The sequence below is a fragment of the Opisthorchis viverrini genome (genome assembly GCF_000715545.1).
Source record: "Opisthorchis viverrini unplaced genomic scaffold opera_v5_198, whole genome shotgun sequence".
NCBI lineage: Eukaryota > Metazoa > Platyhelminthes > Trematoda > Opisthorchiida > Opisthorchiidae > Opisthorchis > Opisthorchis viverrini.
This window is the reverse complement of record NW_008751849.1, coordinates 791,114-811,574: the sequence shown is the minus strand read 5'-3', so window position 1 is coordinate 811,574 and position 20,461 is coordinate 791,114. Positions and strand designations below refer to the sequence as shown.

The following is a 20,461-nucleotide window of genomic DNA, read 5'->3' as shown; positions in this document are numbered from 1 at the left end:
CGTCCCCGGACCAGACCAGTCCCCTACAGTCTGGTAGGTCGGACTGTTGAGTCATTGTTCCGGAAAGGGTCCCCAAGAAAACACTAACAGCCGCTGTCTCGCGGTCGAGACTTTTGAGTCAGAGACTAGGGGAAGGGTCCCGAACAAAACTTCTACATCCACTTACTCAATTGTGGGTCAGACTTCTGCGTCAAAGACTCAAGGTGGGGTACCTAAACTAAACCCCCTTCTTCGGCCTAGGCAACCGGGAAGTATCATTCGCCCTTGAAGCTCTTCGCTTACCGACCATCTCTCTCATTACCTTTCCACCCATTGCACAGTGCAGTGCAATCAACCCATCGGCCAACCCCCTAACCACTATTCCGTGTCTCAAACATCGCCCAGAAAAATAAACCAAAATAATCATTTACTAACTCAGAAAGATCTGATCCACGTCGCAGCCTTCAATGTCCGTACTCTAGGTCAAGTTGGGAAACAGGCAACCCTTGCTAAAACCTTGCTTTCCCTCTCTATCGATGACTGTTGTGTCTCCGAAACACGCATACAAGACCCCACTTTGGTCTTATACCTCAAGCCGCCTAGGAAGACCCCAGATGATCTAGATTTCACTTCTCGGGCATCCGGTGATCCTGACGCAATGACTCTTGGTTTCTACGGTGTGGGAGTTGCATTCAGCTCCAAGGCTGAAAGCGCCATACTGGACTGGATCCCAGTAAACAGTTGCCTTTGAGCTGTGCGCTTCTGCCTCAGTATCAACTATGTTTCTTTGTCGTATCAGCATTCGCCCCCACAGATAGCAGTTCTGAGATCGAAAAGCACGAGTTTTAAGATATGTCAGGACTGCGTCGGTTAGCAAGAAGGACGGATATGGTAATCCTGGCGGGTGGTGTGAAGGTCCAAACTGGATGACTAAGTCCGGAAGAAGCACAGTTAGGTGGTCGATTTGAAATCGATGTTGAGCATGCGGATAATGGTGAACGACTTCTTCAGTTGTGTGCAGATCATCGTCTGTTCCTAGCCAGTAGGTCACGCCGAGTTCCTTGCAGGCCACCTACAACAAAACATTCGTGGACTCAATTAGACCATATGGGCTATGAGTTGACGATGTACAGCTTCAGTCAAGGATTGTCGTTTCTTCTGGAGTACGCAACTTGAATCTGATCATACCATTTAGCACTTCGCTTTCCGCTAGCACTAGCGTGCCGAAAGAGAGTAGCTCCGTTCATCAACTACAACAAGTCCCAGTAGCTGAAGAGTATCGAGCTAACCTGGCTAATAAGCTATTGCAAACGCACGGCCATATGAACACTAGATATCTTTGAGATTTGCAGATCTTACTGCTGCCAAAAAGCCATAACCTGGCTAATAAGCTATTGCAAACACACGGCCATATGAACACTAGATATCTTTGAGATTTGCAGATCTTACTGCTGCCAGAAAAGCCATATCAGCAACTAGCGACTATGATGGCAGATCCTTCAAACACGGGATAATCAGGATCCTGAAGAATGACAGAGAACGCTGTAAACCCACGAGATGGACCAGGCTTTCGCTAAAGGCAACCATCATGCCCTATTTCAACTGATTCAATCGACCGGTGAAAAGAATGTAGGTGTCAATGAGACAATGTACGGAAAAAAAGGAACAGCAATTTACTTCCTCAATCGCCGACTTGACCGGTAGGCTGAGCACTTTCAAGAACAGTTCAGCCGGTCTCTTTCAACACAAACGCTGGAAGAATCAAATGGACCCGAATAAGACATTGACACAAACCCAGCATCAGCAACCGAAATCCAGCGTAAGATTTCAATCCTGAAGCGCGACAAGGCGCCTGGCACGGATGATCTGTACCTCGCACTCTTCAAAGAAGATGGTGAGCAGTCTGATATCCACACTGCAGAAAATTTGGAACAAAAATAGAATGCCAGCCGAATGAGGCTCCTCGACCGTTTTCAGAAAAGGAGCAAGAACGTCACGTAGAAACCACCGTGGTATCCGTCAATCGATGTGGTGGATAAATCTGTTTACCTGAGCAGTTGTATAAGTTTCGGTGGACTGGCTGGAGATGAGATTACTTCGCAAATCGGAAAGGTCAGGCCAACTTTTGCCACCCTCCGACACCTACAGAACCGACGTGATGTCAGTCTGCCCGCCAAGGGTACGATGGTGCGATCCCTAGTGCTTTATGGAGCCGAGACGTGGCCTCTGCACGCAGAAAGCATATGAAAGATGTCAGTGTTTGACAATCGGTGCCTTCGAAGCGTTGGTCAGTTCTGGTGGGAACATCGGATTAGCAATGCTGAGGTACGCCAGATCGTCTCAGGAAGAAGGAACTATTCCACGATTGAGAAATTACTCACGCTTCATAGGCTGCGCTGGTTAGGACATGTAATCCGCATGCCGGAAGACCGTCTGCCTCACAGAGCCCTTTTCTCCCAGCCCTGTGCTGAGTGGAAGCGACTGAGAGGTGGACAGTACATGGCCTGGCAATACTAACCAGTAAACTTCGTCGGGTCAGGAACTGCCGCCTCCCTGGATGAGGACCCCGGTACTCAAATCACCAATGGTTGGTGACACTGGTAGATTAACCCAGTAGCGCAGTCAGGGATGCTCGTGTATCAAAACTATCGCTTTCAATGCGTAGCTACCTTATTTCCGAACAAACTGAACATGCCTTCGCTTCCAAAGCATGATTTTATTTTCGATATTCACGTTTTCCGGTGATCAAAGCTGTAGCAGCTGGAACCAACATGCCTATGATACAAGCTTGTAGCTGGTAAATTGAAATGAGATTGAACTGAACCAGGATTTTATGTCTATACTACCTTATTTGTGTTGAAAACGCCATTTGTCGAACGTTGTCCGTTCGACTCTACGGGTTGCCTTATGGTACTAACGTCATATTAAGTAGTTTACACTGAAGGGAGCAGCGAATGCCATACAAAGCAAAACCACCGTTTGTTGACTACCTAACGTTCAGTACCGGTAATTCGCTAGGTGTAGAATTAGTGAATAATGCTAACGCGAGCTGCATACCAGTTCGGTTTTTCTCGGGAGACCTAACTGAATCCAGCTGAATCTCTCTTTCTGATGTTATTAAGCAACTGAATGCACTGCACCAGGCCACCTCATGTTTCAGTTCATAAGATATTCGAGATAACCCGATAAATTTTCTGAACGTAATACACTACTCATAAGGTTGCTGAAAACTCTTCGACAGTCTGTGGCTGGTGAACCCCAATAAGGGCGTTAACTTGTGAGTCGTGTATAACGTCTATAAATAGAAAGAAGTTGTTGAGAGCATTTTCAACTGACAGCTGTCATTAATGAAAGTGAGCTGGCTAACCTCATCCCTCAGTCTCCCCAGCTTTGATTATCTGTCTCCCCATGTCCCAGGCGTGTCATCCAATAAGATCGTCAGTACGGCTAGTCTTCAACCCCAGTATGCATGTTCAGGCTGTCGTAATAATGCACAGTAGCCACCGTGTTCTTGTGTCCCGTTCAAGCCGATTAACGCACGTTCTGCGCGGTGGAAGCCGTGTGAAAAGCGGCAATATGGCCAATGATCACTCAGCTTTGTAGTGATTGGCTGGAAGTTCGACGGTTTTAACGAATCATATAACCAGTTTACTAAGGGGGCGTCCTCGTGGTCTTTGGCAGGCCTAACCGAAGATAAGGAATTTCATGTTCGCCTTCACGAATAGAATTCAGGAATGTGGGTGTACACTACCCGCATTGGTGTCGTTTTTTCAGACTATCCGTAAGCATAGTCCATCAAACAGGTGGTTGCTTACCTTACGTGTGATTCCAAATGCTGGGGGTTATCTCACCACACGTGGACAACAACAAAAATTCGCCCGGTGGTATGGCGGCAGCAGCACCAACAGCAGCGTCTACCAGTACAACATGCTGGAATTGGGAAAGCACTGGTGTACCATCAATTATCGATTTCGACCCGCCGTCCCCTATACCCGCATACAGGAGTGCCAGCGCTACCTCCATTTCTGCTGCCACGATCAGTACTACAGCCATGGAACCCGCATCTCCAGTTTTCGACATAGCTAACCGAAGCCCGCTGAACCAGGTGCGGGTATACAATTTCCCCAATACGACTGCTTCACCGGGCCTACTGGTGGACTGTCTCACGTTACATACCACTTCGAATCGCTCATCGAATTTGAGCACATCATCCGAGTATACTACGCTCGATTCGGATTCCACTCCGGTGTATTATGCAACTCTTTCCTCCCCGGTCGCCTATTATAACGGCCTGAGTTCCTCCAACCATGGTGCACCACTATCCCTTCCAGAACTGGTTCAAAAAGCCGGCCAGTCCACACATGATGTGTCGGCCGAAACCCTCAGTAACCCTTCGATCCTGGAAAGCACTTGCACCATATTGCCGCCACTCGTCACGCCCTACGAGGCGACGAGGACTGGCAGGCACCAACCAAATCGCGGGACAACTTTTGCTGAAGGACCCGTACTCCCAAATGGGTTGAAGGAATGCGGTGCCCCTTCACATCACTGGGATATCAAAGATGTGAAGCTGCCACGCGTAAGTCATTGATCCGTACTAATCTAAGATACTCAGCCAACAGTAGCTTATATCAAATAAGTTTTCCCGACATAATCAACCATAAGCTGTTCTTTGAAGATGAACTTCGAAGCATAGGGGTTCAGGTCCAAAACGCTATCGTGCCATATCTTCACACCACCTAGGCGTATGATGTGGATCAGGTTACAGGGAAAACTGTAGTCAGAAATTGATGTTTTTTCATCTTCAGCTTAGTCTAAATTCGCGGAACCAAGTCAAGTCACGTGGAGAAAAACCTTATGCATCTGAAAAGGAATTTTCAGCCGTTGCGAAGATGATGCGAGCTCTTTTGACGTTACCTGAATTACCAAATGTAGTAAATGTTTGATGAATACCTCTCTTTCTGATGTTCCTTCCACTCACAAAGTTCAGCCCCTTAGCTTGAGTCCTCGAAGTCGAGTTTATATCAGCACTGCCGGTTCATAAACTTTGTAGAATGGGCTAACAAACTTCAGTTTGTCAAATTTTATTTGACTTCACCTAGAAACAAAGCTGATCTTCATTAGAAGAGTTATTTTTCCAGCAAACTGAAAGATATTACTGGAGAGAGGACTCATGACTAACAATATGTTGTACTGGAACAGACTGGGTGTTGTTACTAGCAGAGTCTTTCTAGAAGCTCCATAACGTTTGTTCAGAAATTTCGCACTAATTGAAGAGCTTTCATATTACTAACGCACGTATTGCACACGTTAAGTTGGGTATGTAACGTGAAATCCGTAAAAAAATTGTAGTGTTATGTGTAGTTCCGGGGATTGGCAAAACACCGATTCTTTCAAGGAAAGATTTTATTCTGCAGGTATGGTCAACTGGTGCTGGAAAGCTGGGAACCATAGTTTCATGGCTGTTGAAAATCACCAGGGGTACGGCTCGTCGAATGTTACACTGGTGGGATGATTTGAGATTGAATCCGCCTTGAATAGCTTGCGGTTGGCTATCTGGTCTGGTTGCACATATGACTGTAGTCTAATTTCACCTTGTAGTCTGTTTGGAAGCGACTTGGTTTTGAGTTGCCAGCTTCCTTCTGAGAGGGAAAAAATTCTGGGTCTGTGTCCAATGTTTGGTCCTCAAGCATGGGTGACCTATCGTGAATGAGTCTTTCTTGGATTAGCAGATACAGAAATACAATTTTTAAACTGTTACAACCAACACAAGACTTTAGTCAAGTCTTCATTTGATCGTGAAGAACGAGAGTAGCGGTCTTCTTTTGAAAATTACAGGGGTTTTTATTACTCGCGCGTATAGTACACCATTACACTGAGCGTGGTGCTCCAGAGTCCCTCTGGGTTTTGACTTGAATGATTGATTTCACATAGTTTATATATCGTTTCACACATGGTATAGCTTCTCCCTGCCCTAGTGACACCCTTGGCACTGCCTTACTTTTAACAGTATTGCTAGTGGGAATAGGAGGCGGAAAATAAAAACCACGAAGCCTTCTTTACAGCGTTGATACAAGCTACTTTAGAAGCGGTAAACAGTGTGGCATTTAAGTGCTTCCCGTAACATATTGACTGTACAAACAATAGGACGATGATTCGCCAAGATTTTTCGAGTGGACATAGGTGTCTCAGGTAAGAAGATGAGTCTTACAATGAAATACTAGACATTTTAAATTTGGGGGTAAAATCTGTTCCTCCCTCCCTACAAAGCATCCTATAGACCCTCATTCATTCTTCGGCTGGTGTGACCTCTGCACAATACCATCAAAACGAGCGCCAATATACAGGTGACCCAGCCTCTGGAAAGACCGTTCCCGATGGGTTCTACCAATGGATGATGCGGACGCTTTTACTGCAGTGTATTTCCAACTTCTAAACAAAAGCGGAAGCAAGACGACTGAGCGTTCAAACTGGAAAATTAATCTCCGGAAACATGATTTGTTCGGGCTGAAAAGGAATAAAAAACTAATGACTCGAGATAGGGACGTTTCGTGATCTATCGCGGTAGGCAGTTTGGTGGTGAAAACGAAGCGCTTTTATCGAAAGTTGAGTAAGTGTGTTCGTTCATTTGTAATCGTGGAACACGGCGCAGTTCGATTCTTCAGTGAATTCATTGAACGAAGTAGCCGAAGAGTTTTCGGCAACTTTTTGAGTACTGTTACATTTAGACAACAAAGTATTGCGATATCTGGAAGATCGTACCCAAATGAAACATGAGGGAGCCTTTGCGCACAAAAGCCCAGTTGAAGCGAAAGATCAAAAAAGGGGGAGATTCAGCTAGGCTCCAGATGAGTCTTCCGTGAAAACCAAATTCGTTTTCAAACGAGAGTATTTGTCGAAATCTATCCGATTTGAGTTCATGTAGAATGTAAGGTCCACGGGAACTCGGGGAACACGCCCACCTGATGACCCCGAAGCAAGAGGAAACTGGTCGTGGGTTGTCGAAGAGTTTTCAACAACCTTATGAGTAGTGTGTCTTGTTAACTGAGTTATTTTATCATATCCGAACACTGAGCTACCCAAGTAGGGGATTTTAACCTCAGTTGGCACGTAGACAGCCACGTAACTTAGACATCCGTAGTTGCAAAAAACTGTCAGTTGGTCTATTTCCCACACATCCTCATTTATACTACTTATTCGCCTACTTAGTGGACAAAGGAAACAAAAGGATCACCAAGGGATTGATGTATTTTTTCCACTAAATGTGCATGACCACTGTCACTCAGTGAAAGCCAATTCATTAAAACACTTTCGTTAGTCGATATCTGCCCCGATCTTTCTCACCGATAGGTTCCAACATTTGATCCGTACGAGTTGTGGCCAACCGGCCACTGCCGACGCATCTATTCACAGGCTTGCGAACGAGCACGTCGACACCAGAGTGGTTGGGCAATGCGCAATACAAACAATCACAATCCGCAAGTGCTGAAGAAATCATGCCTAGGCGTTCTCGAATGCTCGGCCGGTTGTCTGGTTCACGGAAAGCCTCTCAGTCTACGGCCGGCCATTTGTGATAAGGCCAGGAAAAAACAAATCAGTAAGTGTTGTGATTTCTCGAATATCGTTCCAATTGGAACATGTGACAACGCGTGATGCAACGCATTCATTTGAGTATCATAAACAAGAGATTCAGTTGAGTCTCTCCTGAAAATCGAATTGAGTTGCAAATGATTGTATTTCTTGAAAACAGTCCAATTTGGGCTCAAGTAGAACATAAGGCTGACGGAAACGCGGGGACTGCGCCTACCCGATGAGCCCCAAGAAGGGTGAAACCGGTTGTCAGCTGTCAAAGAGTTATCAGCAACCTTGTGAGTAGTTTCCCTTAATGAAGCTGAAGTTCATTCGTAATCAGATCGCGGAGGTTAGATCTCTTGTGTGGCTCTGTTCACAAATGCGCAAAGTTCTCCTCTCTAGGAGTTTGACCATTTTGTAGAATTGCAGTTGACTGAAGTTGTGTTGAAATCAGAGTCGCATACAACATTTTTAGAGCTGTCTTGATGCCCAAATGATTCACGAAATGAGCCATCCACATTCGATGTTGTGGTAACCTGGATCCATTTTTGATGGGAGTTTTGTATCTGAACTTCCCATGCATCACATCAGCTGTTTTCCAAATCGCTGGACCAATTTTGCTTCACCACTCCCTCCCACAGTAACCGCGCCTGATTACGAGTAGCTGAAAAAAAGATTCAAGAAACCCGTTCAGTATTCGAGAGGCTGATCAAGGCTCGCCGAATTTAGTCGACTAGAAACCGAACCCCCCCCCCCCGGTCGGGATAGTCAAAACTCAGTTTGCGCGGAACGTGACAAACCGTCGAGAAAAATGGTCCGTGTTAGATTATACTCCCGGTTTAATCGGATAACACACACACACAGCGCTGCATGAAATCCCACACTACCGGTAAAAATCATCTGATTTCCCCTGTACACGATGGCTGAGAGGGAGTTTGGCTGAGTATGTCTCATGCTTTCAGGATGTTGTTTACAGAAACAGATTGAGGGGGGAGTTTGGATGGTGGTTGTTCAAGTGATAAATTAATCCTCTGGACAATTAACTGAAAGCTCAGAAAAGAGCGCAACTGCATCTAAAGGGTGAGCGCTCGATTTATTCGTATGTCTTTTTTTCAAACACAACAAAGTAAGATACATCATTTTGTGGCTGCGAATCATCTCCGAAAAACTTCATATAGCAGTTGACAAGTAAGTTAAATTGCATTGAAGGCATTGTACTCTGTCTTGACGGTCATGTTGAGAACGAAACCTCCTGAGAGTGAGTTCCGTGCTTTTCCATAAGGGTTATGACTTCATCCCATCGACAAATTGGATTGCTAGATGAAGGAATTGTGTTTTATTGTGTCCGGGAAGATTTTCTGCATCCTCTCGAGTGTCCGAGTGATATCGACTTTTTTAAACTTTTTGTCAGACCGTATGTGCATCACTCCGGGGTGTTCGGGTCGCTTGGTGCTGCGCAACTGTCGAGGCCATAGTGGATATCCGGTGACGCATTTCTGGCGATTTGCCAACGGTGCGGTGTACTTCGAAGCCAAAGGTGAACACGATCACAACCGTCCCTCTTTGAAAACCTTTGGTCTTTCAGAATCCTACTCTTCGTTCGATGTTGATCTGACCACGTTCGGACGTTCTCCGGTATCAAAGCGGTCTGGTTTAACAAACACTAATCCTGGTGCGAGTTCACCATTGACAGATAACAGCAAGATTGAATCCGACGGTCTCCTGGAGGAAGAAGAAACCACCGATGGAATGGCGTTTTCAATGCCAAGCCCATTTGAACGTTTGAAGGGAAAGTGCAAGAAAGATGTGCTCATTGATCCTAGTCCATGGGTGAACAATTCATCGAAACAGGCTACATCTTTGAATAGGGTAAGTTGGACATTCCTTCTGCCTAGAGGTGCTTTCGATTGACTGACCGTTAGTAGACATTCCTTAACATAAGTATGATCACTAATCAAGGTAGTAAAGACATTTTTTGAAGGATGTCACCCTGGCAAGCTTTGTTGTCAACCCATTGTGAACCCGCTGTAAGACCAACTGGAATAAGGCGGGAGTGGACGAATGAGGACACTGCGACCATCAAGATAAGTCGCCTTTCCATCATTCTATCTGTGGGTGATCAAAGAGACAGCCGGCAAATTGCTTCCAGATCGACTATCTCCGTTGGTTCAATTCACCCGTGGTGTGCTTAACGCACCTCTAATAAGAACGAAACTCAAGTCCATTGCTTTCCCCTTTTTGGTGTGGCCTCACCAGAACGATTGCGCCAGAACAGGAGGACGAATGTTCAAACAAGACTGATGTGAGCGTCGAACTTCGACTTATCCATTCTGTTTGCAACAGTCTGAGCGCGAAGAAGTAGGGCAAGGGTCTGCTGATAATGCATTTGCGGGGCAGTTGGTGTTCGTGATTTCTCACCCGGTCACTGAGAACCTGAGGAGTTTCTAGTTCAATCGCCATGTCCTCACGAAGTTCGGTCCTCCCGTTCCAATTTGATGGAACTCAGCTCCGTGAACACCTTGACTCGAAATACAGATTGCTTCGGCATGTAAATTCAGACACCAATGACGAGGCGACTGGATTATGCCAGGTAGCAGTTGGAAGCTACATGTTTATTTCATCGTCGTTAGGTCAGCAGCGAATCTACATTGGTGTTGTATCGATTATGAGGAAGCCTTTGCTACGTTCGGTAACGTTTATCGAAACGGCTGGTAGCCGCTTTGTCCTAACCAGGATTCATGCAAACTGCTGGATGCTTTCGGTGTCAAGATGGACCCGGGTTGGATCTAGGTTGCTCAATGCATATTCAGTTTTGTAAAAACAGAACAAACCAAGGGAGGTTACACACGTCAAGGTATTTCTGTACAAACAAGCCACAGGTAACCATTTCTTCCTGCCGAGAAAAAGCGACGTAAACCATGGGGATAATTTTACTGATAAGCGACAGAATTTTTCGCTGCCTCATTTAAAAGAAAACCTTTTCACACATATAAAAGTAAGCTTTATCGTTTCATTTGATGCTAATTTCATAGTGTCCTATGCTTTTCAAATCTTGATTGAACTATGCACTTGATCCGCACCCTGTGACATGTATGATTTCATTCCGGTGATTTTTTTCATCAAATGACGACAGCTCACTGTCACTTTACAACTGATGTCACGTGATCAAAAACCAATCCAAAGCAGTTCTTCCGGCCACCAACCCTACTGTTAATTTTGCCTACTGCGGTAGTGAGGCTCACGATTGGGTTGGTGAGTAATTTAACAAAAGTGGTAACCCAGGCGAGAACTCCTGTTTTTTTAGTCGTGGTCTTGAATATCCTAATTGCATGATTGATCTTTCTTCGTGTAGCTCTGCAGAGATAAAAAGAACAAGGTGGAGCCCTTACCTACCATACTATTTGGCCAACCTTCCAGCTTGAACGAAGGAATTTCTAAACGTTCGAAAAAAAGTGAGTCATCAAGTTGGTGAAATGCACTCATTTATTTTGACTTGAGACCTACCTGGAGCCCAGCCGAATCTCTCATTTATGATGTTTTCAAAGAACCGGATGGGCGGCACAAGGTCGCCTCACGTTTCAGTCGGCACGAGACTCGAGATATCGCGATAAATGGTATGGATGTAGTAGACTACTTGAAAGGTTGCCGAAAACTCTTCGACACTCCACAACCGATTTCGCTCTTCTTGGGGCTCATTAGACGGGCACAGTCCCCGAGTCTCCACCAACCTAATGCTCTACGTGAACCCAACTCGCATGAAATTAGCGCGAAATACACTCATTTGCAAACAACTTTGGTTTTTCGGGAGACTCACCTGGGACCCATCTGAATATCTCGTTTATAATGTTTTCTAACCAAATGGGTGTAATTCGCTAATTTCATGCAATTTGGATTCACGCAGAAGATAAGGTCACCGGTAAGGCGGGGACTGTGCCCACCTGATGAGGTAACTCGAAGCTGAAGGGAGAAAACGGTTGGGCAATGTCGAAAAGTCTTCAGCAGTCTTATGATTAGTAAGTCGTCGAGTGTTAGCCGGAGTGTGCTGGGGCAAGTGACAGTCCCTACCGATCGTTCATGAAAACCCTGTCGCTTTATGGATGAATAAATGACAATGTTGATAGTGAAATTCTGATTACTGTCTGCTATTGTTTGAACTCTACTCAGTTTGTCCTGGAAGCCATTTAAAATGGTGTCTCCCGTGAGAAAGGTTGACATTATAGGGTTTTTTCTTGACAAATGCCGAAGGTAGAAAGAAAACCTTGTTGAGGGAACAATCCCTTGAGAGTTCAGAACCTCTGAATCTTGCAAGGCGTGACGTTCTGGGTCCTGAGATGGTCATTTTACTGTAACCGTAAAAACCTGCAGCAAGCTCATTTTCCGTCGTTAATCCGGATTCGTTATCGGATTTGATCGGTTGAGTACCGCTCGTAAGTGTTAATATGCCTGAAGTTTCCTTGACCAAGCTGAGGTCACGGTCCCGGTACGCACTCAACACTATTCGTTGTGACGTTTCGCAGTTTCAGTACCGTTTTATGGTAACTCAACTGAAGAATGGGATAAGGTAACTTGTGGAAACGCAAGAGAATATCAGGGTAGCAATAACTGCCTTTGAGCTACCAACATTCTTCTCGATAGTAACTGCCACTGTTCTGTGCTTCAACCGGTGAGGTCCTAGATTTGGGATAGGCAACCTTGTAACCACTCGTTCGTGACAACAAGGTTTGGAAACCACTTTGTTGTCTGATAAAACTTCTGGTGAGCCCCATTCCAAAATAATTCGGCCCCATTGGAGCAATGTGTGATTTCATGCGCCAGCGCTTTACCAGTTACATCACGTATTGGTGAAGCAAGTCAGACATTTTCTAGGTCGGAGTTGATTTCGAGTGTTGATACTGCGTCTTTTTCAGCGCACCGTCCTCTAAGAACCAGCCAGCTTTGACAAGAAAGATGATTTTGAATGTAGTGCATGGATTCCTTGACTCTCTTGTTTTTTCTCTATCGTAAAAGCCAGGGCTGTACTCTCTCTCTCTCTTCCTTGCAACCGTCTGTAAGCCACCTTATTCGCACGACCGCTTCATGTGAAGCAGATCTCTTGAGCGAGCAAGTACGTACTGAATTCGGGTACATGTGCATTGCTTTCGTAGACAACAGTATAGACATGTGAATAATGTCAAAATAATAAAAAAAGAAAGCGTTTAGCTGTAGCACCCTTCCGGTGCCCAGCTGCCATGCCACCCGAAGGAAGCACGAGGACTGGCATACTGCCAGGTTGCCCAAGCCTAGACAGGGGAAGTAGAGTGGCGGAGGTCGGATTCGAACCACGGACCTTCCGGTCGGTAAATTCGCGCTCTAACCACTTGGGCCATCTCGCCCCTTGCCAATATATTGTGGACTCATTCAGTGTGGACTACCACGTGTCACAAAGGATACCAGAGATGGGAACGAAGGTGAAACACCTCAAAGCTTGCTGATACGAGATTAACCACATCATACCTGAAGATGTTTTCGCTCCATAGTTGTATGAAAAGCCTCATTTACTTGAAGTATATGGTAGTTTCTAACGGAAATCCAGGTTGCAACCCATTTAGATTTCAAGAGCACACTGAATGTGTTCAAATCTTGCCACCTGCCAAAGACAGCGTCCTCCTCATCGGTTTCTACTTAACCGAGTTTCAGGACGATGAGCGCTTCCAAGATGTGACTTTTACTTTTTCCTTCTCTTCCAGATCGCTGTCGTAAACCCTCATTTGAGTCCAGTCGACCAGTCAAATCAGACTCAGCGTTGCGTCAGGTCCCAAAGTGGTTCGCAGAACATTCAAAGAGTTACCTTCAGAAACACGAGCCATATACTTATTCGAATTTGGACCTATCAGGCAGTTTGAGCACATCCACTGAACTTGGTTTATCATCAACTTCTTGCCAAATCGAACAATCAAACCAATGGACAATGCCTCCAGTACATTTGCCAGTCTATCCCGAAGGAGCTACAAATAGCTCGGAGGCAAACCAAACCGCATTCATGCTACCAAACCATTGTGCACCATTTAATGAAACGATGATGATATCTCCTTCAGCATACGGGTCACCTTTCGTCATGGACATTCCAACCGGTCCGCCTAACATTTGCTCTTCGCCATTCTCCTCCCACTCATCTAGGTGGTCATCTTCCACCTCGTCATTGTCCATATCTTCAAGTCGAACACACCACACCCCGACAAATCTGTGTGCATTCGGGAACGGCACCGTTCTATCTCAAATAAACGGATTCCCCGGTTATCCAGATATCAGTACAGAGGCTGTGGGCGGCGCAGTCTCTTCCTACATCTCTGATTCGGGGGCTATGGAAACCTACGAACAAAATGCAGGAATGATGGATATGATTCAATCAGAAATGTCCTACCCTAGTGGGCGGAATTATGCAACGACCGTGGTGCATCATTCACACGCAACCTCGGAAAACTCGTTGTGGCCTGATCCGAGTGAGAATAATTTTTCCATCCATTTTCCGGTTAATGAATTTCGGGAAGCTCGTATGCACCATGACGAAGTGCCCGGGTTCGTAGGGTACTCTGCGTCACATGTGCAGTGCGAACAGCTCAATACGTTATGGATTCCACCAGATTCTTTCGAAATTCAGGCTGATCATTCCCATGGTTATAACATTTCGAATCCTACGGAAACTTATGAACCACTGCCTAACCCGCAGCATAGCGCACATGTAGCCAACGAGCAATCACACTCCACTTTGTTCCAGTTGACGAAAAGCCAAACATATCAGGTCTGTCTCGACGAAACCCATTCTTCTGAAACTGCACAAAACACGTCTGATATGATTAGGAGATCGGAAACTTCCGCGTCCTCACAATCTATTTCCTCATCCATTACTGGCGACGGACAGTTGTTCCCGCCAATTCATGTGACCAATCAGGAAAGTGCTCCCTTGGATCCAGTTGGTGATTGGGACACATACCCAACCACGTGGATAACCCACCCAACCCTTCCCCCAATTGCAGCAGCAGCTGCACAGTGTTCCATAAACAACCAATTGGATGAGTTACCAAACCCTCCACTACTAACTCCTATGACTCAACATGTCGATTTTGACAAAACACTTACCACAATGAGTTCAAATCCAACTAACTGGGTGTCTGAGAAAGAGATATCCGAATGTACAGATACCTGTATATATGAATCCTTCAATTCCTACTAACATTACCAGTATTTTTAGACTTTATATTTTGCGGCAATCCTTCATCAGGTTTCAATCGAATGCCTTCCTTTTTGAAAAAAATGAGTTGGGGCAACAGGGTTTATGTCTCCCGATGCCACCTATTCGAAAATGCATTGTACCTCATAACTGTTAATACCGGTTCGCTCATGATTTGCTGAGTTATTCCCTTCAAAGTTTTCCGAACAACTTTTATCGATTTTATTTTTCTGCATTATGACATCCGGTGTTGTGATAAATTTTCATATCAGTAGTACAACCGTGTGACGATGCGAATACTTCTGGTTTAGGTGTATAGTTCATTTCTTGCACCTGGTCAATATATCGATTAATCTTCTAGAAGAAAACACTGCAAACAAAACGGGTTTAGTTTTTGTAGCAGCGCTTCAGAGGAAACGTAAATTCATGCAGTAGGGGTTGGTTCAGCCTAGATTTGGTTTACTGACAGGATGAAATTTCTTTTGAATAATACTCAACTCATCACGTGGAATCCAGTAAACTTCTCGGAGGAAATGTACTTTTCACTGGTTGTGTGATACGTCCTTCTGAGGACGTCACTCGAGCAACCAGTCGAAAAGTGACCACCTGATGTGGATGATGAGGAATAAGACTAAAATTGGCATGTGGAGTGTTGCACAATATTTTCGAACAGGTGAAAAGGGGTTTCTGTTAACTGCGCACTTTTGAGGAGAATGATCATCGCAGGAAAAGTGACAGCCCTAGACCAAACAGCGTTCATGTCATTGTATTCGATGCACATCGACTCGTTTGTACATCCGAGTACCGTTTCAACAATTGGTCGGAGGGCTGAGAACCAAGATGACCACCCTGTGGCTATTAATCTGCGTTGGATTAATTGATGAGACCGTGCTTTGGTTTGTGTCCGTGATACTCATGTACCATCTGGCTCGATAAGTTTGCAAAAAAAACTTTGGTGGACAGATTCATCAAAATACCTAGTCAACTGTCGTTTCAATTTCCGCCCATGTTTCCGTTCGTGTTAGCATTTGCCTGACCAGTGTGCCTTTTTGATGAATGGTAAACTGTGAATCCCAAGGGTCACAGTACCCAGCAAATATGCGGTTAAACGATTTTTCGATACACTTTTCACGAATCCGTCTGTCTTACCAGAACGGTTTCGTATGATACTAATTTCCGTTACGGTTTACGTGGCTACGTTGACGGAGTGAAACTATTTGAGCACACATAGGTGAACACGCTGACACACCTACCTACCTACCTACACACGCGCACGCACACACAGAGCAAATCTGTGCGCTCATCTTCTGTGGTCATCGGGTTTAATTAACCACTGAAATCCGCTTGGAGAGTGGTGAGTAGTTAGAATGCGATAACCATCTCAAAATGGAGCAGACACCCGCAGCCCACAAAGCAAGACAATTTGAGCAAACCTGGTTCGCAGAAGGCTGTTACTGGATTGAGGGCGACTCCGTGGTACACCAACCGCTGGGTTGACAGTGGCTGCCTGACCTGAAGTCACTCGCAATCAGATCGTTCGGCGTTTGGAAAACCATGTATGTGTGCTTGTGTGTGTGTGTGTGTGTGTGTGTGTTTGAATCACCACATAATCTCACCATCCTACATCTCAGTGACCCGTAAAACAATGACCCGAGTTTATTGTGTGAACCTAAAGAGTGACAATAATTTCTGGCTGAAAAACGGTCGATCTGTAGGTCGTAATACAATCTGATGTATCCTTTGTTGTCTGTAGGCAGTCACCCGAATAAATATATATAGATAGATTATTCGTGCCAGTCACTAAGGTCCATTGAAGCAAAAATGATTAATGATAGGTAATGAAAATCGGTTACGTAAGATGAAGAAAGAAGACGTTGGTAACTAATAGATGAGCAGTAACTGGCATAGTAAAGATGTGTTATCTTATCATCGGTGTCTAGAATTGTTAATGTCTTAGACGGAAGCAGAGAGCCAATGTGTTCCTCCAGGATAAAATGTGTTACGTACTTTGTTTTAAGAATGTTGAAGTGACGCACATGCGGTGCTCCACGTGTAGAAGTTATGCGGGTGTGTTGAGTCATCTGTTATTGTGCTGAATGTTTTGAATGGCCTTCATATGACAACATTCACTGGGTTTACTAACGTGCTGAAGATTCGCAATTAATGAGGCAGCTGTGGGTTGCAGTCAAGCCGTGCTCTCCGGCTATCTGTCTGATTTGTTTAAATGCGTGGTTAGATTGCGTATTGAACTCGGAAGAACATAAATTGAAAATAAAATTGTTCAACTGCAGCACCTTTTCGGTGCCTAATTGCCAAGCCACCCGAGGGTTGCACGAGGGCTGGGATACTGCAAGGTTGCCTAAGCCTAGACAGGGGAAGTCGAGAGGCGGAGGTCGGGTTCGAACCATGGACCTTCTGGTCGGTAAATTTGCGCTCCAACTACTTAGGCCATCTCGCTCCCACTCAGAAGAACGTTGTTATCGGGTTATTAATTTTCATAGTGAACTGACGTGCAGTTGAAGCTCGAAAAGATCCCCCTCGTGTGACTCGAATTAGTCTTCTCATTTTGGCATTTATTCAACCGAATATGCAGTGCTTAATGTGTCTGATCTGATGACACCTAAAACACGGTTTGTTCTGTAAGGTGCCAAAACCCGTGGAATTGGACGAGGGTGCATTATTGGCAGACAAGCACTTTTATTCTGGTGACATCTCCGGTTGTCTAGTGTGCTCTTCTCCACTTGTCCCAATCCGGTACAGATAAGCCACCTAGAAGAATCGCACGAGCTAGAATTTCTAATTATAGCCTATTCAGCTCAGCTGATCCCAAGCACTGTTAGGAGAATACCAGTCGACGAACTGGTGCCCTAAAGTTGCCTGATCAATGAGAAAATGGGCTGATATTTTCACAGTGACCAAAACTGCGATAACCATTTGTCATCATGCGTCACATCAGACATGCATTGCATTGAGACGGATTCAAAAGCCGGTTTATCTTCAACTAATCTCTCAGTATTATGCTAATCAGGTATTTACAACAAGTTTATCTAGCTTACAAAGTATCCAGAAAAGCGACCATCTTTTCACGTGACAGAATAGTCAGCTACTAAGCGCATACGCATGGAAGAAGAGAAACTGGGGAAAAAACTTTACAAAACATAGGTTCGAACAGGCTGGATAAATGGGACTAATGTATGACACAACACGCTTAATCGTTACAGACATGAAAATGTTTGGATATTGTGACAGAGTGCTCAGAAGTCATCCACACTGTATGTCGTGGCTGGCCAGGTGAACGCCATTCTTGGTAGTGTGACGATATTTGGGGATTTCAGTGGAGGTTTCATCCTGTAAGTGAAGTCGATCCACTGTATGCTATTCACGGATTGAACTCTCCGCAGAATGGTCGTTCTGCGAAGTTTTCACTAGAGTGCCAAGCGAAAAACTAGTGTTTTCCGCCAGGGCGAGACGGCTCAGTGGTTAGAGCGCTAATTTACTGACCAGAAGGTCCGTGGTTGGAGAACTCAATATCTGCCTCTCGACTTACCCTGTCTGGACCTGAGCAACCAGGTTGTATCCCAGCTCTCGTGCTTCTTTCGGGTGGCATGGCATTTAGACATCGAAAAGTTGTTACAGCTGAACAATTACGAATCCATAACTAGAAGTGCTTAGTATAATAATAAATATAACAGTAAAAATGGTACTAAAAATTAGAGAAAGCTTTCGTGAATACCGGTGAACCTAACAGAAATGCGAATACAGCTGGTTTGAAAGAAGTCTCTTGGAAATGCCTTTTGTCAGTTTCTAAAAAGATTACCAACTTGGTTATCAAAGGCGGACGACCTGCGCGGAACCCGAAGAACAACTCAAAATCACTCAAACTATGCTGAGGATATCCTCGTGGAGAGTGCGGAATGACTGGTTAACCAGACGAATCAAACAAGTCAACTTGTACACACGCAAGTTTTTCAGACAGAACTTCTATAGACCTGTGCGTTTCGAACACGCCCGGTTCATTATCATCCAAGCTCCGTATATGAGACATCCCTCCCATCAACGTCCAAGCGGTGCTATGAATTTTCGTTTTTATCTTGTATTTAAACCGAACAGAAACCATGGCTAAGAACCAAATGCAGTAGATAATGTAAGAAAACTTTGCGTCCTTTCTTACTAGTCCCAAAAATTTCCAAGCACCGATAAACAGAGAAAATTGGTCGCCTTGCCTTCAGGTGGCTGATCAAAAGGCATTGGAGTTTTGGTGCCGGTTGGGACTCATTTCCTACGATTAGTTTCCGAATATCGTCCGGCTGTCTCCGTTATGCAATCGTGTTACAATATATTAGCGTGTTACATGCTGAGCTACTTTGAGCGTGGTACGTAGTTGGTTCTGTCAAAACAGACAATTGTGATTCTAGTTTTGATATTCCTTGTTTTTTGCCCCATATTTATCCAGAAAACATGTATTACCCAGACGAAATCAGCCCTCTTTTTACACGGACTCACATCATATCGGTGGCATCCGAAGAGCAACCGAGATCTAACGCCCTTGAACTTTGAAGAAATCAGAATCCTATGACAGACAAGCGTCCAACATGCCTCACGCTACTCAAATTTTGTAAAACACCACGTCGAGTTCTAAGAAGTTGCGAAGCAATCGTAGCGACACTACGTACAATGTTACTGGAAACTTTGACAACTTACGGCTGGTTTCGTCCTTGTTGAGGCTAGTCAGGTAGGTGCGATCCTCGAGCTTCTGCCAGCCTTATGAGTTCAAGTAGAAAATAGGGTTGATGGAAACTCAGGGACTACGCCCAGTTGACGAGCCCCAAGAAGAGCTAAACCGGTTGTGGGCTGCCGAAGTGTTTTGCAGCTTTTTGAGTAGTGTATTGCGTCTATACAATGTATTGCGACATGTCGAATATCGTACCAACTGAAACGTGAAGCGGCCTGGTGCAACTGAAGGTTAGGTAACGCCATAAAAAACTCTAGGAAAAAATGGCTTGGGATGAAATTTATGCTGGGAAGTCTCCCAGCCATTATGCACCGCTTGATAGGTGAAAAGTTAAGGTAATTGAAGTAATTAAGGAAATTAAAGTAATTAGTGGTCATTGGAACTACCATTTGCTGACAAAATTGGTCCCCAAACTACCGACCCTTGCCATCAACTCTCAGAGCCAATTACAGTTCTTCCATAAAACATGGAACCTCTTGAATAAAATCTCGACAAAATTTTGCTATTAGGATCGACTTAGAGAGGGAAAATCAGACAGATGTTAGGAAAAGACTGTTATTTGGGAGTTATATTGAACAGCTTGGGTGTTTACCTGGCAAATGGGCTAAGCTGTCAACGGAATGGACAAAGCCAATAAATCAGGCAAGGAACTGCTACTGTTTGTTTTGACACAGAGCACCATTCGATGGCAATGAGACGAAAAATCAATGAAAAATATCTCTGATTCACTGGAAATTTATGTTTTGAAATGTTCGAAATATCGAAGATCATTTTAAACCACAGAGTGACCTCAAAAGCGGGGTTTGCACCGAATCAAGACCTACTGGGGATAGTTGGAAGTTAGCCCAACTACTGACTGAATGAAACGAGCCAGCTTGATGAATGAAAAGTTATCAGTGAGTACTTGGTAACTTTGTCTCGGATAAGTCACGTTAGTTTGGAATACGTCGAATGGGTAGGTTTGCGACCAA

The 20,461-nt window shown here is 44.8% G+C and overlaps 1 protein-coding gene across 1 annotated transcript; it reads left to right on the top strand.

Moving 5' to 3' along the window:
* Positions 1–3,811: 3,811 nt before the first annotated feature.
* T265_07925 (hypothetical protein) lies at positions 3,812–14,761 on the top strand (the record flags this gene model as incomplete). Its single annotated transcript, XM_009173585.1, has 6 exons — positions 3,812–4,558; positions 4,788–4,913; positions 7,330–7,576; positions 8,963–9,420; positions 10,904–11,003; positions 13,278–14,761. 6 exons carry the CDS (start codon positions 3,812–3,814, stop codon positions 14,759–14,761), a joined length of 3,162 nt encoding a protein of 1,053 aa, XP_009171849.1.
* Between the last annotated feature and the right edge of the window lie 5,700 nt (positions 14,762–20,461).